Source organism: Cheilinus undulatus, linkage group 9 (genome assembly GCF_018320785.1).
Source record: "Cheilinus undulatus linkage group 9, ASM1832078v1, whole genome shotgun sequence".
Lineage (NCBI taxonomy): Eukaryota > Metazoa > Chordata > Actinopteri > Labriformes > Labridae > Cheilinus > Cheilinus undulatus.
The window spans coordinates 901,104-919,581 of NC_054873.1; the positions used below are offsets into that span (position 1 = coordinate 901,104).

Sequence of the window (18,478 nt, forward strand, 5' to 3'; positions counted from 1 at the left end):
TTGGTCCCACATCCGACCCTTCTCCATCGGTGAGGTTTCAGGTTGACCTGTCGATGCCGGGGTCTGGAGGTACGATGGTTTCAGGTTCTCTATATGGTATGGTGAGCGGCGACAGTGGTGTGTTTTTGGGTTCAGCAGTCCCAACATTCTATCACACACACACACACACACACACACACACACACACACAGCCTCAGTACCTCCATCACACCAGCACACACCAACACGTTTCCACGTTCCAGCTCACATTACTGACGTTGCGAGGCCTCGGATTAGCGGGCGGAAACGTGCCGCTACGATTACACCGCCATCAAAATAACAGCCCGCCAAATGTTCCTGTCAGCCCTCGGGTTTAATTGCCTTGGCACCAGAGCCGACTATAATCACCTGTCACAGCAACAACGCCGCATCTGTTTACACGTCTGTCAGCGAGGGAGGGGAGGGCGGCGAGGGGGGAGGGCACGACCCCGGACACAGAAGGTCACATGTCCTCCTGCTTTAGCTCTGCAGGACGAGGCGATGGGGGACCTGGAGAGATCTGGACTCTGCGAAGACTTTTCATCAGTTTACAAAAATAAAAGATTAATTAGAGCTCATTAAGACGGTCCGGATTACAACGGCAAGGATGGAATGTTTGATAGGCCTCAAAGGATGACATCATCTTTTAAAGGAACGATGACATCATCATTTTCAGAGACAGGAATGGAATGTTTGATAGGCTTAGAGGCTCCTAGCTCCTGATTCTGCTCTGACATACCTGGATCTGGATCTGGATCTGGATCTGGATCTCCCCCACATAAACAGACTGAGCTCTGAGCTGAAGCAGATTGTTCTCTGTAACCCAGAGTCCCAGACCGTCCCTTCATTATGGTCTCACTGACCCTCCTCCGGTCTGACCCCCCACTCGTCCGGCAGAAGTGGCCTCTGACAGGAGCAGCTGGTCCCCCCTCCTCACCAGGTTGATGAAATTTTCATAAGCGCAGGTCCCAGAGTCGGAGTTCACCTTCAGCTGAATTAATGAGCAGATCCAGGGAGGGACGGCGTCTGAACCAGTCCTCCTCGCTCTAATGGTTCTAAATAAATAAACCAGTAAGCACCAGAGCTTTAACTGGGATACTGGTGGCAATCATCTGTTTAAATCCACAGCACCAACAGATATTCATGTTTATATGAGACGGCAAATATTAGAGAGGGAAAACCAAAAAGAAACGTTTTTACCAACCAAAAGAGAGCTCACTAAACACAGACAAAGATCATTTTTCTTTCCATGTAAAAACATTTAATCAATAAATAAATATAAATAAATAAATATATTTAGGAAATACAGAACCGTCTCAAAAACTAAAATATTACATTTCTTAAAACACAAAACTTTTTCATAGAACAATAAAAAATATAAAAACGTTTAGAGAGGCATTAAAATATTTCATGAAACACAGAAAAACATTTCTAAATTTTAAAGCATTTCATGAATGAAATCATGATAAATTCAGTTTTATGGTGTAAAAAACATTTCACTAAACACGTTCACCTGAATAAAACATAAATAAATCAGTTAATAAATAATAATAAATAAATAAAATCTACATGGAAATAAACAATAAACACTCAAACTTTGGTGAAATGTCAAAATAAAAACACAAAATATAAAGATATGTAATTAAATTTAAAAATTAAAATAACAAAACAAAAATAGTTAATTTGATAACATTCATGTTTATTTTTATTTTGTTTAAAACAGGAAATTTGATTTTGAATCCTTTTCCACATCAGTGTTATTTTGGTTTACGTCGTGTATTTACACTTCAGGGCTAATGTCAAATATTTTTACATTTCATGACAATCTTATTTTTTTGTCTCTCAGTGAATTTTTGCCGTTGACATTTGGGCCACTGTACATTTCATCATTTTGATTCACAGCAGCGAGAGCAGAGGTCTGAGGCGGCCCAGAACAGCACGTTTGTGTTTTCAGACTTCCTCCTGTCCTCTGGATTAACATGTTAAACATTTAGACCGCTCTGATGAATGCTGCTGAGGTAAAACGAGTGTTGATGTAAAATATCCTCAGTAACAGGGCTGACACTTCATTTCCTTGGTTTGATAAAGATTTTAGATTGTAGAGAAAAATAAAAATCCTCCTGCTCTGACTGAAATAAAATACTGGAGTATTTGTTGTGGGTCTAAAGCGTCGCTCACGCCTCAGAGCTGAAACATAAACCAGCGCTGATGTGATGAAACATTAAATAATGCCAGCCTGCTCCTTAAATTCTCCTTTATTAACAGAAATCATCTTTAACTCCGCCACAGAGAGGTTTGGATCATCACTGAGGCTCAGACGCAGAGACGCTGCCACCTAGTGTCAGAAACATGACACACCAGGGACTCAGCTGCAGGATCCTCTCTGACCTTTGACCCTTATGTAGAAGAACTAAATGGACCTGTCAGTGATAAAAACCACGGCTTTTATTGCAGACGTTTCACACTGACGACATTTTGACCTCAACAGCTCAGCTCTGATGAAGACAAACGTTTAAAAATCACAGAACGGCCCTTTAACGTGCAGCAGAGAAACTCTGTTTCAGCAGATAAACATAAAAACAAAGATCTTTTTCTGTGCTGTGAAAATCAGAATGTGAGGAAACTGCAGCTTTGAACACTCATGCCTGATTCTACGGTGGCCCTAAAGGTCAAATGACAAAAAAAAAAGCATTTCACTAAACAATAGGGAAAAAAAGTGTTTGAAGGTATTTTACTAATGATGAGAACTTTATTCAAGATACAAGAATGAATAAAAATCTGATAAAAACACATAAAATGTTAAAACTCAAAATATTATCAGATAATCAGGAGTAAAGAAATCCAAAAACATTTTCAAACTGTAATGAAACATGAAGGGAAACACAAATTAAACATTTCTTGGTAAAACATTTGGTGAAAAACAAAAACCGTTCATAAATTATGCAACAAAAAAGCTTAAAACATAAAAACATGAAAAAAAAAGTTAATCTCAGAAAGTGTTCAAACATGAAAACGTACCGATTCAGTGCGAGCCTCTCGGTACGGTAACGACGCTCACACACAGAAAACCAGAGAACAACTCACTGTCACACTGTCCTGTACGGTGGCCCTGAAGGCCAATGGGAATAAATATTTCAAAAGCGGATAATTTATTTCACAAAACACAAAAATGTTTCACAGAACATAAAAACATTTCACAAATCAAAAAGCCTGTCAGGTCTGTCTGGCATCAGTGCATTGCAGCAAGAATTGTAAACAGGAAATGATAAATGACTGATGCCGGACAGACTTGGGTTTAGCCAATCACAAACAAGGACCATGGTCCTACCCTTTCCGGTTTCGTGAAATGTATTTTGCGCTGTTGAAATATTTATTCCTATTGGCCTTCAGGGCCACCGTAGTCCTGGCAACCACAGCACCAGCCTGAATATTCCCAGATAACAGTGTCCTGTTCAGGAACTCTCCGTTTCCCAGTAAAATACAACTGTGGACAAAGACGACAACAGTAGCGCTGGCGTTATTCAGCAGCTGTGTTGCTGACAGCGCGTCGTCCAGCGGACCAATCAGAGCGTTTACGAGGAGGAACAACAAAAAATCTCACCAGCCGGTTGAATTTCCTATCCTTTAACTCATTGAGTGCCGTAGACGTATATATACGTCAAAGTGTTTTTCTGCGGCTGGCACAAGGGGGCGCTCTCATGCTCCCTGTGAGTATTTCGGGGCTTCTGGGATACGTAGTTGGAACACGGTAGACGGAAGATGAAAAACGACTGAGATCAGAGCAGGAAGTGGCGATGCAGGGATGGAGGTAATCCAAGCTAAAACCTTAAAATATTCAGCATCGGCATAAAATGTCCCCAAAAAACTGAGGGATCAAGTGGCCAGTTTCGCCGGCGGGCGCTGGAAGAAACTTTAAACTTTTGCGTGACAAATCGGTAACTCACTGAAACCGTCAGCGAGTCCACCACCAGCGCTTTCATTCCTCTGCCTCGGCCGGCCAAGACGCTAAAGAACGCCGCCAGGTCTCCCCCGTGCGTTGGAGAAATAAGGCACCCGCTATCCAGCTGGATGCACACAGCGACGACACTTGGGAGACGGACTTTTCTGACCCAGACTCTGAGGAACGGCTGCCGAGTGAGCGGAGCGGATCTTGTTCTCCGTCCCAGAGCGATGGAGGTAAGTTAACGTCAGGAACCCACTGATTATTCAGAGAGATTTATCAGTGAAACCACAACTGAGAGAAGAGCCCATGCTCTACAGCACCGTCTGAACGGTAAGAACAAAAAACATCTATATTAAAGATTATATATAATATATACACATTTAGATTTTATTAGGTCTATAATTTACAGGCAGTGCCAGGGGACGCAAGCAGGAGAGGACGTGGGCGTATCGGGGTCCCGTGGCGGCCGTCCAGTTGTATTGTGCTGTATTTTGTATTCGTTTTCATTTATTTTATTTATTTTACAATAAAATCACATTTGTAAAACATTTTCAGATGTCTTTTATGTCATTTATAACATTGAAATCACTGCTCTGCTTGACAGACTCTCTCTCACAAAAATGCGTTTTTCTCAGCTTTCTAGAACAAAAGCGTCCTTTCTGGTGAAGCTAGCCTCCATTCACCTTCAGATAAATCAAGAACACAACAAGCTGCAAACAAACGCTTTCCATGATGAAACAGTTTCTTCTTTCATCTGAGCTATTCTGTGAGTTCAGAGTCACAGTACAAAATAATCTGTGGGTCTTGAAAGATGACTGAAAATGGCAAAAATGCTGGCACAGGCCCATTTAATAACAGGACTGGCACTCAAAGAGTTCACGTAGACTTTATTCTAACTGGTGCTCTGGCTCTGAGGATCCTTCAGCGGTCAGCCTCAGGCTGGGGGGAAGGCAGAGTCCTGTCTGCGTCACAGTTATCCTCAGATTTCACAGCTCTGACCTCTTTCTCCTCCAGGATGGGCTGAAAAGTTCTCCTAAACTTTGTAGCAGGGCCCACTGGTTAAAAACGTCATCCAGAGCTGAAGTCTGGGCTGAAATCGGCAGGAAAGACGCTAACTAGCATACTAAACAAGCTAACGCACGGTAGTGTGATGATGTGTTCAGGTTGGCTGGGAAATTTTAGCCTTTGAAGAAAGGGTATAAATATGTCAATATATCAATGAAAATAACCAAGTAAAGCAAAAAGTACCAGATTATTTGTGCTGTTTTTGCCTCTGTTAAGCCGTTTCTTCCCCTTTTAAATCACTTTTCCAGCATGTTTTATCCTCTTGGTTCCACTTTTCTTCTATATTTGACACTTTTAACCCATTTTTGATCATTTTTGCCTCTTTACCTCATTTTTTCCAATTCTTTAGCCCATTTTAAACCACTTTTTCCACTTTTTATCCTCTTTGAGCCACTCTTCGATCCATTTTTGCCACTTTTCTTCTATTTTCCACTTTTTAACCTCTGCTCATTATTCCTTGCACTATTTTTTGCCCCTTTTAACCCATTTTTAATACTTTTTGCCACTTTTTCCCCCATTTACCATTTTTTGCAGGGTTTAAACCCCTCTTAACCCCTTTTCCTGCATGTTTTACCCACTTTTATCCATTTTTGCCACTTTTTAGCCCATTTTCATGATAATTTTTCAACATTTAAATCAATGTTTGCTTCTTTTGACCCATTTTGCCACTCTTCAACCCCTTTTTGCAACTTTGCCAGATTATTTGTGCTGTTTTTGCCTCTGTTAAGCCGTTTCTTTCCCTTTTAAATCACTTTTCCAGCATGTTTTATCCTCTTGGTTCCACTTTTCTTCTATTTTGACACTTTTTAACCCATTTTTGATACTTTCACCCATTTCTTCCTGTTTTCACCACTTTTTCACCCATTTTTCTCCCTTTGTGCCTCTCCACAACCCATTTTTCCATTTTTGCCAACCTTAACCCTTTTTTAAATATCTGCTAATCTGACAGTAAATTTCAGTAAATCAGATCAAACGTTCAGTCATTCTAAAACTATTTCATATTAATTGTTGGATGATTTAACAGCTGCAGACATTTAAAGCCAAAGGATTCTCTTAAAACCACAACGTCTTCTTTTCCTCCTTTTCTGAATTTAACCATCTTTCGGGGGCCGGACAGGAAGCTTTGGGGGGCCTGATGTGGCCCCCGGGCCTCCAGTTGATGATCAGTGGCGTAGAGGATGATTCTGATTCCACTGATAATATATTGGAGGAAAAGTCCGGATAAATCTGCTGGTGCTGTTGGACAGGTGAGTCTGTGTGCAGGAGCTAAGGTGAGGTCTCTCCTCTGCAGCCGTCAGAAAAACTGTTTTTAATGTTTGTTTTCTTCAGATTTGCATTGATGGGATTATTCTAAAATACTTGGCACTGAAAAGCATAAACCTCGGCCGCTCTGACATCCTGAGTGTGATTTATTCAGACAGCAGCCTGTCAGAGCTCTACGGAGGCCCAGAGTGGCCAAATCTGCCTATATTACAATGTGTGAGCTGGGATGAAGGTAAATTCTACCACGCTCCTCTGATCATGGCTCTGACAGTTGTTGCACGGCGGCGGCCACGGCCTGCTGAACAAAAGGTCGGCAGGCATCATGGGTTTCAACGACAGGCTGCCTCTCTGACAGACGCACGCTTGTTTTAGTCCGGGCCTGCAGAGAGGGAGGGGGGTCAAAGGTTTGGGCGGCAGTGATGGGAGACTGTCACGGCCCAGTGAGCATGTGCAGAGAACCAGGAGGCTGACATGTACTCTGAACTCATTCTGTCCAGCACCGACGCTCATCTCAAGCTGCTAAATTAGCCCCATCGCCAATTCATGAAAGGCAGACAGCTGACAGCGAGCCTGTCAGAGACGCCTGGATATGTATACAAGGGAGCTGCTCATAAATACGCCTACATGTAAAGTCAGACAGACGCCTCAAATTGGCCCGATGTCCCTCCTGAAACATTGTCATGGGTAAAAGATAATGTAGGCAGCAGAAATAGAGCTGATGGAAACACACTGAGGGAAAACTGCAGGGAAAAGTTCATGAAAATTCAAAAACAAGAAAAAGTTAGGCACACAAACACAACTACAGTGATGTAATCCTCTGTTTAGAGAGTTCTAGTGTTGAATATCAGCGTGGTGAATAACCTGACATCTTTAACGTGACAGGAAACACATTCAAAGTGATTAAAGGGGAAGAAAATGCGTTTAAAGTGAGGAAAATATGCTATCTGACCGAAAAACTACAACTCCCGCAAGACTCTTCCCACAGCGCATGCGTACTTGCAGCATAACGACATGACGAACTGTTATGTTTTCAATAGCAACCGACTCTTAATGCTGAATAAAGTCGCGATAAAAGGTAAGAAAATGATCAAAATTGTTCGTTTAATAAATGTAAATGTACAGTACGAATAAAAATGTGTCGCAGCTGTGACGTATGAGTGAAAATGTTCATAAATAGCGCTTTAGCTGCTTTAGCGGGGCAGTTTTAGGCTAGGTAGCTAACGGCGCTAGCATTAACCGTACTCCTTCAGTGTTTGAGGCTTCAAAACATTAAAAAGCGTCACTTATTTTATTCTTTATAACACCGTATTTACTGTTTAACTGTTTATTTATTCCTCTGCATGCGTGAATTGGTTAAATGTGAGAGATTTTATTTTAAACCAGAGAACAGGAAGTGACGCCAGACTCCGTTTAAACTTCAGCTTCTTTCCGTTTTCACAGGTCGAGGTACCGGTTCATGATCCTTAAACCGTAAATGTTAAACCTTAAATGTCAGGGACTTGTTCGGGTTTCATTCGGCGCTGATTTAAGACACTTTCAGTCTTTATATCTAATATTTCTGACCAATCTCGGCTGTTTGACGCTGATATAACCGTGGCCAGAGCTGTCTGAATAAATCAGCTCATCCTGCTGGATTTAAAAGCTGCTGTTTTATTAGTTTAATGCCGAACACATTTAAAGACACAGTAGAGTCATAAGAAGTCTGTGGTTCTGCCATGTTTGGTGGATTTTACTTTCCAGGAGGCCCTTTATGTAAATTTGGCAGATTTTTAAATGGGGTTTGGTGTAGGCATTTCCCACAACGCTGCAGAACGTGTTTAATTTGATTAAGGGCTGATTTCTGTTTTGTTTTGGGATTTGGCTTTGTAGGTTATAAAGTGTTTGAAAAGTTAACTGCAAGAGATTCAGTCCAGCCAGGTCCTTTACTGAAGTGGGGGTCCTGAGGGCGCTGCAGCACCTCCTAAAACCATCAAACTGGAAAAAACAGTTATAAATAAGACTGCCAGAGTACAACATACATCTGAGTACCTATCTGAGATTCATAATGAGGAAACAGGTTAGGTTAGAGCAGTGTTACTCAACCAAAGAGCCAAACTGTTGAAAAATACCAAAGGAAGAGCCCCAATCTAAGTGGTGGAAACGGATTAACCCTTTACCTACTGAGTCCAAAAATGTCGATTTGGACATATTTTGTTATCATGGCTGTAAAATAGTCAGGAAATGCCCTCAGTCTGAGAGCTTTGCTCCCTTTTCCCAGGAGTACTTGAACTTGACTTTTCAACATCTGGTTAATGATTATTGCACATTATATGGAATAGTCAGCAGTTTAAAATAAGAAAAACACGAAAACAGATTTGTTTTTCATGGCTTTTATGAGAAGAAATGTTGTTATTGCTCATGAAGTTTTGATTGTACATTTAAAATGTGAACCTATACATGTTTAGAACAATCAGCAGTCATTTTTGGAGTCTAGGACTCTGGGTGTGCAAAACACAGTGCAAAAGATAACTATATACATAGATGACAATTAGTGCAAATAAAGGTGGAAAAATGCATTCTCAGCATTCTCAGTAACATGTTGTTATTGCACATGACAGACACGCACAAATGCCACGATCTAACGCTATTTTTAGAAAACTAAACACCACTCTCACTCACTCTCCTTTTACTCTCTTCCTTCACTCTCCTTTCTCACTCGTCTTCTGCCTAAGCTGCCGTTTTCGTGGTGCTGTTCAACATTACTGTAATATATATACCACACATCATAAATTGCCTGAAAGCACAGATTCTCAGCTCTCTGTCAGCGTTGGAATTTTTTAGATTGAGCAAACTTTTGAGGAGTTACAGTGTTGAGAATCTGTGTAGTGGTCTCATGATACTTCTGGTGTTTTGCTATGAATGCCCACGTCATATGGTTGTGAGTACCGTAATGAACCATATATGTGCGCACGCCCACAATTCTCAGCTTTCCAACACCGTTGGAATTTTTCTGATCGGACAAACTTTTACAGAGTTATGGTAATAAAACTCTGGACATATAAAACCCGGCGCCAGCTCAGTAGGTAAAGGGTTAAAAGTGGCAATTAAAATAAGTTAAAGGTAGCAAATAATGGCCAATCAGCAGCAAAAAAGTGGGTAAAAATTAGAAAAACAGGGAGAAAAAATGGCAGAAAGTGGCAAAAGTGGATGAGAAGTTACCAAAAAATTAGTTACAGGTGGCAAGAAACAGCAAAAAAACATGGCAAAAAAGAGTGTATAAGTGACCTAAATGGGCAAAAACATGAGAAAAAATGTCAAAAAGCAGTAAAGAGTGGCAAGAATGCTGAAAACAGTGGCATTTAATGGCAAAACGCAGCTTATATGGGCAAAACTTGGCAAAAAAGGAAAAAAATACAAACGGCAAGACAGGATAAAAGAGGCAAAAATCTGGTCGCAAAAATGGGATAGAAGAAGTAAAAATAGGCCAAAAGTGGCAAAAAGAAATGTCAGAAGTGGGCTTAAAGCAGTAAAAATTAATTAAAAGTGGCAAAAACAATGCAAAAATATTGCAAATAAGGATTCAAACTGATGAATGTGACTTTCAGTGGGGATCGTTTCCCTTTATGAAGGTTTTCTGGAGGAATAATATTTCAGATTAAGACAAAGAGCCACAGGTTGAGTATGACTGGGTTAGAGTATAGCAGTATAGTAACAGAACTAGATTAAGATAAAATAACAGGGCTAAAAACACTTAAGGAGAACTCGGTATAAGATAATAAGATGGATGGATGGCACGGCCATCTGTGTTGACAGTGATTTCTTTTTGGGACGTGTTGCTGCCATCAAATCTAAAATGAGCTAATATTTTTCCTGAAATGGTAAACTGCCTCAGTTTAACATCTGAAATGTTGCTGTTCTACTGTGAATCACGTATGGGTGGAAGAGATTTGACAACCATTTACATCTATTTTATTTACACTTCACCAGCGTGCCAACTTTTTTGGAATTGATGTTGTGGTTTTAGATGTTTTTTTAGTAGTGAAAGTAATGAATCTGTGTGTTTTTGTTGATTTTAGATCAAAAATGTCCACCCTGCTGGATGAGACGGCAGCAGACGTGCCGGTCAGAGACATGGCGGTGAACCTGTCCAGACTTTCTGCTGCTCAGCACGGTCCGTCACGACGCCTGTCCTCATATTTATGATGGAAAATCCTCCTATATAACACATATGAGCTATCTAATGCTGTTCATGTTTGATTTTCATGTATGAATGAAGTTAGGGATGCCATGATGCCAGAATTTTACCACCTGATAAATCATACCAGAAATACAAAAATACTAAGCCAATGTTGGGTAATTCTTAAAAAATGCTGTAAAACTCCTGCAGATTCCTGAATTGTCCAAATAATTGGCCTCATTTTGCTTCCAGACCCAATCTGACTTTATTTGTGGCTCTTTAAATGTGTGCAGGATTCATTCCTCCTCCAAGTACGGAAGCCTTCAGCAGACAAATGTGTTCTAGGTTTACTTTATTTCTATGCTTTGTGATATGTTTTTCCTTAAGTTGAACTCAGAATTGATTTCTCATAAGGAATCTGCATTTCAGCCTCAGGATAAATAGAACAGTCATGATTTAGATGTCTGCTGAAGGCACCCACTCCTGTGCAGCTGTCTTATAAAGAACGTGTAGTTTTTAAACATGCAGGTCCTTCTTATCATTAAATTAACAGTGTTTAAATCAAATCATGTGTTGTTAAAAAGCATCCAAACCTCCATAGATTGGAATATTAGAAATAAATCTGTAATCATGTTCATTTGGATTTCTTTGTTTCTGGTGTTTGACAGATTTGCAGATTTTCCCATACCGATAAATCTAATAACTAACTAACTAACTGACTAACTGACTAACTAACTGACTAACTGACTAACTGACTAACTGACTGACTAACTAACTAACTGACTAACTAACTGACTAACTAACTGACTAACTAACTAACTGACTGACTAACTGACTGACTAACTAACTAACTGACTAACTAACTGACTGACTAACTAACTAACTGACTAACTAACTGACTAACTAACTAACTGACTAACTAACTGACTAACTAACTAACTGACTAACTAACTGACTGACTGACTGACTAACTGACTGACTGACTAACTAACTGACTGACTAACTAACTGACTAACTAACTAACTGACTGACTAACTGACTGACTAACTGACTGACTAACTGACTGACTAACTGACTGACTAACTAACTAACTAACTGACTGACTAACTGACTGACTAACTAACTGACTAACTGACTGACTAACTGACTGACTAACTAACTAACTGACTGACTAACTGACTGACTAACTAACTGACTAACTGACTAACTAACTAACTGACTGACTAACTGACTGACTAACTAACTAACTAACTGACTAACTGACTGACTAACTAACTGACTGACTGACTGACTAACTAACTGACTGACTGACTAACTGACTGACTAACTAACTAACTGACTGACTAACTAACTAACTGACTGACTAACTAACTAACTGACTAACTAACTAACTGACTAACTAACTAACTGACTGACTAACTAACTGACTAACTAACTGACTGACTGACTAACTAACTGACTAACTGACTGACTAACTAACTAACTGACTGACTAACTGACTGACTAACTAACTGACTAACTGACTGACTGACTGACTGACTAACTAACTAACTGACTAACTGACTGACTAACTAACTAACTGACTAACTGACTGACTAACTAACTAACTGACTGACTAACTGACTGACTAACTAACTGACTAACTGACTGACTGACTGACTGACTAACTAACTGACTAACTAACTAACTGACTGACTAACTAACTAACTAACTGACTAACTGACTAACTGACTGACTAACTGACTAACTGACTGACTAACTAACTAACTGACTGACTAACTGACTGACTAACTGACTGACTAACTAACTGACTAACTGACTGACTGACTGACTGACTGACTAACTAACTAACTGACTAACTAACTAACTGACTAACTGACTGATTAACTAACTAACTGACTGACTAACTGACTGACTAACTAACTGACTAACTGACTGACTAACTAACTAACTGACTGACTAACTGACTGACTAACTAACTGACTAACTAACTAACTGACTAACTGACTGACTAACTGACTGACTAACTAACTGACTGACTGACTGACTAACTAACTAACTGACTGACTAACTGACTGACTAACTAACTGACTGACTAACTGACTGACTAACTAACTAACTGACTGACTAACTAACTGACTGACTGACTAACTGACTGACTAACTAACTGACTGACTAACTAACTAACTGACTAACTAACTGACTGACTAACTAACTAACTAACTGACTAACTAACTGACTGACTAACTAACTGACTAACTAACTGACTAACTGACTGACTAACTAACTAACTAACTGACTAACTGACTAACTAACTAACTGACTAACTGACTGACTAACTAACTAACTGACTAACTAACTAACTGACTGACTGACTAACTGACTGACTGACTAACTAACTGACTAACTAACTGACTAACTGACTAACTCACTGACTAACTAACTAACTGACTGACTAACTAACTAACTGACTAACTAACTAACTGACTGACTGACTGACTGACTGACTAACTCACTGACTAACTAACTAACTGACTGACTAACTAACTAACTGACTAACTAACTAACTGACTGACTGACTAACTGACTAACTCACTGACTAACTAACTAACTGACTGACTAACTAACTAACTGACTAACTAACTAACTGACTGACTGACTGACTGACTAATTAACTGACTAACTGACTGACTGACTAATTAACTGACTAACTGACTAACTGACTAACTCACTGACTAACTAACTAACTGACTGACTAACTAACTAACTGACTAACTAACTAACTGACTGACTGACTGACTGACTGACTAACTGACTGACTAACTAACTGACTAACTGACTGACTGACTGACTAACTGACTGACTGACTAACTAACTGACTAACTGACTAACTAACTGACTAACTGACTAACTAACTGACTAACTAACTGACTAACTGACTGACTGACTAACTAACTGACTAACTAACTAACTGACTGACTGACTGACTGACTGACTGACTGACTAACTGACTAACTAACTAACTGACTAACTAACTGACTAACTCACTGACTAACTAACTAACTGACTGACTAACTAACTAACTGACTGACTGACTGACTGACTAACTGACTAACTAATTAACTAACTGACTAACTGACTGACTAACTGACTGACTAACTAACTAACTGACTAACTGACTGACTAACTAACTGACTACCTGACTAACTAATTAACTAACTGACTAACTGACTGACTAACTGACTGACTAACTAACTAACTGACTAACTGACTGACTAACTAACTGACTAACTGACTGACTAACTAACTGACTAACTGACTGACTAACTAACTAACTGACTAACTGACTGACTAACTAACTGACTAACTAACTAACTGACTGACTAACTGACTAACTGACTGACTGACTGACTAACTAACTAACTGACTAACTAACTAACTGACTGACTAACTGACTGACTAACTAACTGACTAACTAACTAACTAACTGACTGACTAACTAACTGACTAACTGACTAACTAACTAACTAACTGACTAACTGACTGACTAACTAACTGACTAACTAACTAACTGACTGACTGACTGACTGACTAACTAACTGACTAACTAACTAACTGACTGACTAACTGACTGACTGACTAACTGACTAACTAACTAACTGACTGACTAACTGACTGACTAACTAACTGACTAACTAACTGACTAACTAACTAACTAACTGACTAACTGACTGACTAACTAACTGACTAACTGACTGACTAACTAACTAACTGACTAACTGACTGACTAACTAACTGACTAACTAACTAACTGACTGACTGACTGACTGACTAACTAACTGACTAACTAACTAACTGACTGACTAACTGACTGACTGACTAACTGACTAACTAACTAACTGACTGACTAACTGACTGACTAACTAACTGACTAACTAACTGACTAACTCACTAACTAACTAACTAACTGACTAACTGACTGACTAACTAACTAACTGACTAACTGACTGACTAACTAACTGACTAACTAACTAACTGACTGACTGACTGACTAACTGACTGACTAACTGACTGACTAACTGACTAACTAACTAACTGACTAACTAACTGACTAACTCACTAACTGACTAACTGACTGACTAACTAACTGACTAACTAACTAACTGACTGACTAACTGACTGACTCACTAACTAACTGACTGACTAACTGACTGACTAACTGACTGACTAACTAACTGACTGACTAACTAACTGACTAACTAACTGACTAACTCACTAACTAACTAACTAACTGACTAACTGACTGACTAACTAACTGACTAACTAACTAACTGACTGACTAACTGACTGACTCACTAACTAACTAACTGACTGACTAACTGACTGACTAACTAACTGACTGACTAACTAACTGACTAACTAACTGACTAACTCACTAACTAACTAACTAACTGACTAACTAACTGACTAACTAACTAACTGACTAACTAACTGACTAACTCACTAACTAACTAACTAACTGACTAACTAACTGACTAACTCACTGACTAACTAACTAACTGACTAACTAACTAACTGACTAACTGACTGACTAACTAACTGACTAACTGACTAACTGACTAACTGACTGACTAACTAACTGACTAACTAACTAACTGACTGACTAACTGACTAACTAACTGACTAACTCAATAACTAACTAACTAACTGACTAACTGACTGACTAACTAACTAACTGACTAACTGACTGACTAACTAACTAACTGACTAACTAACTAACTGACTAACTAACTGACTAACTCACTAACTAACTAACTAACTGACTAACTGACTGACTAACTAACTAACTGACTAACTGACTGACTAACTAACTAACTGACTAACTGACTGACTAACTAACTAACTGACTAACTAACTGACTAACTCACTAACTAACTAACTAACTGACTAACTGACTGACTAACTAACTAACTGACTAACTGACTGACTAACTAACTAACTGACTAACTGACTGACTAACTAACTAACTGACTAACTGACTAACTAACTAACTGACTAACTAACTGACTAACTCACTAACTAACTGACTAACTAACTAACTGACTAACTAACTGACTAACTCACTAACTAACTAACTAACTGACTAACTGACTGACTAACTAACTAACTGACTAACTGACTGACTAACTAACTAACTGACTAACTGACTGACTAACTAACTAACTGACTAACTAACTAACTGACTAACTAACTGACTAACTCACTAACTAACTAACTAACTCAATAACTAACTAACTAACTGACTAACTGACTGACTAACTAACTAACTGACTAACTGACTGACTAACTAACTAACTGACTAACTAACTGACTAACTCACTAACTAACTAACTAACTGACTAACTAACTGACTAACTAACTAACTGACTAACTAACTGACTAACTCACTAACTAACTGACTGACTGACTAACTAACTGACTAACTAACTGACTAACTAACTGACTAACTAACTAACTGACTAACTAACTGACTAACTCACTAACTAACTGACTAACTAACTGACTAACTCACTAACTAACTAACTAACTGACTAACTAACTGACTAACTAACTGACTAACTAACTAACTGACTAACTAACTGACTAACTCACTAACTAACTGACTAACTAACTGACTAACTCACTAACTAACTGACTAACTCACTAACTAACTGACTAACTGATTAACTAACTAACTGACTAACTGACTGACTAACTAACTAACTGACTAACTAACTGACTAACTCACTAACTAACTGACTAACTAACTGACTAACTCACTAACTAACTGACTAACTAACTAACTGACTGACTAACTGACTAACTAACTGACTAACTCAATAACTAACTAACTAACTGACTAACTGACTGACTAACTAACTAACTGACTAACTGACTGACTAACTAACTAACTGACTAACTGACTGACTAACTAACTAACTGACTAACTAACTGACTAACTCACTAACTAACTAACTAACTGACTAACTAACTGACTAACTAACTAACTGACTAACTAACTGACTAACTCACTAACTAACTAACTAACTGACTAACTAACTGACTAACTAACTAACTGACTAACTAACTGACTAACTCACTAACTAACTAACTAACTGACTAACTAACTGACTAACTAACTAACTGACTAACTAACTGACTAACTCACTAACTAACTAACTAACTGACTAACTAACTGACTAACTAACTAACTGACTAACTAACTGACTAACTCACTAACTAACTAACTAACTGACTAACTAACTGACTAACTCACTGACTAACTAACTAACTGACTAACTAACTAACTGACTAACTGACTGACTAACTAACTGACTAACTGACTAACTGACTGACTAACTAACTGACTAACTAACTAACTGACTGACTAACTGACTAACTAACTGACTAACTCAATAACTAACTAACTAACTGACTAACTGACTGACTAACTAACTAACTGACTAACTGACTGACTAACTAACTAACTGACTGACTAACTAACTAACTGACTAACTAACTAACTGACTAACTAACTGACTAACTCACTAACTAACTAACTAACTGACTAACTGACTGACTAACTAACTAACTGACTAACTGACTGACTAACTAACTAACTGACTAACTGACTGACTAACTAACTAACTGATTAACTGACTAACTAACTAACTGACTAACTAACTGACTAACTCACTAACTAACTGACTAACTGACTAACTAACTAACTGACTAACTAACTGACTAACTCACTAACTAACTAACTAACTGACTAACTAACTGACTAACTAACTAACTGACTAACTAACTGACTAACTCACTAACTAACTGACTGACTGACTAACTAACTGACTAACTGACTAACCAACCAACCAACTAACTAAATAGATAAATAAATAACTAAATAAATAAATTAATATGCCTGTTCCTCTGATTCAGATCCAGCGGTGTACCAGAATGCTCGGACCCGGCAGGACATCTCACAGGTGTCCCGGGAGGAGCTGGAGGACCGGTTCCTGCGCCTCCATGAGGAGACTCTGCTCCTCAAACAGCAGATTCACCGACAGGACGACAAGATCAAGAAGTGAGACAAAAAACACACAAACAAAGCCCATCTCTGTTAGCCCACCTCTGTTAGCCCACCTCTGTTAGCCCATCTCTGTTAGCCCATCTCTGTTAGCCCACCTCTGTTAGCCCACCTCTGTTAGCCCATCTCTGTTAGCCCACCTCTGTTAGCCCACCTCTGTTAGCCCACCTCTGTTAGCCCACCTCTGTTAGCCCATCTCTGTTAGCCCATCTCTGTTAGCCCACCTCTGTTAGCCCACCTCTGTTAGCCCATCTCTGTTAGCCCACCTCTGTTAGCCCACCTCTGTTAGCCCACCTCTGTTAGCCCATCTCTTTTAGCCCACCTCTGTTAGCCCACCTCTGTTAGCCCACCTCTGTTAGCCCACCTCTGTTAGCCCACCTCTGTTAGCTTGAATAGCTCCGTGTCCTACAGCTGATGGAGGAGTGATTCTGGGTTAATAATAAGGATAAACACAGATTAATCATCTCCAATAATACAGATTTTCCACTTTAAACAGATATTTGTTGGCATTTAAAACTTTTCAGAACAAGGTTTCTATTTCTATGGAGTCAGTTTGGTTACAGAACTAAAGAGCACATTTTTATAAGGTGACATCAGGATTTATTTTTCTTCAGACTTTCGGCTCAGTCCTGCCTTCGTGCTCCAACCTTTCTCCTCCCATCCAGGCCCCTAATATGTTCCTAAGACACCGTCATTGGTCATTATTGATGGCAGACAGATATGACGGTGTTTCTGGACATTTCTATGACTGGAAGGTTCTTTATCCTCTTCAGTGTCTGACTTCTTTAACTTTTGCTCTTTTTGGCTTCATCCTCCTCCTCTTCCCTACCTCTGCCTCTCCCTTTCTCCTCCTGTCTCCTCCTACATCATCTCATCCCTCTCTTGAAACTCCTTCTATCCTCTTTGG

At 39.2% G+C, this 18,478-nt stretch overlaps 1 protein-coding gene across 1 annotated transcript in view; it reads left to right on the forward strand.

The window, feature by feature from the left end:
- The first annotated feature begins 6,243 nt into the window (after positions 1-6,243).
- rpgrip1l (RPGRIP1 like) overlaps positions 6,244-18,478 on the forward strand; it is a 53,486-nt gene continuing 41,251 nt past the window's right edge. The window contains 3 exon segments of the mRNA XM_041794678.1: positions 6,244-6,273; positions 10,345-10,439; positions 17,424-17,568. Coding sequence (XP_041650612.1) covers positions 10,352-10,439; positions 17,424-17,568 — 233 coding nt within the window. The 5' untranslated portion in view covers positions 6,244-6,273; positions 10,345-10,351.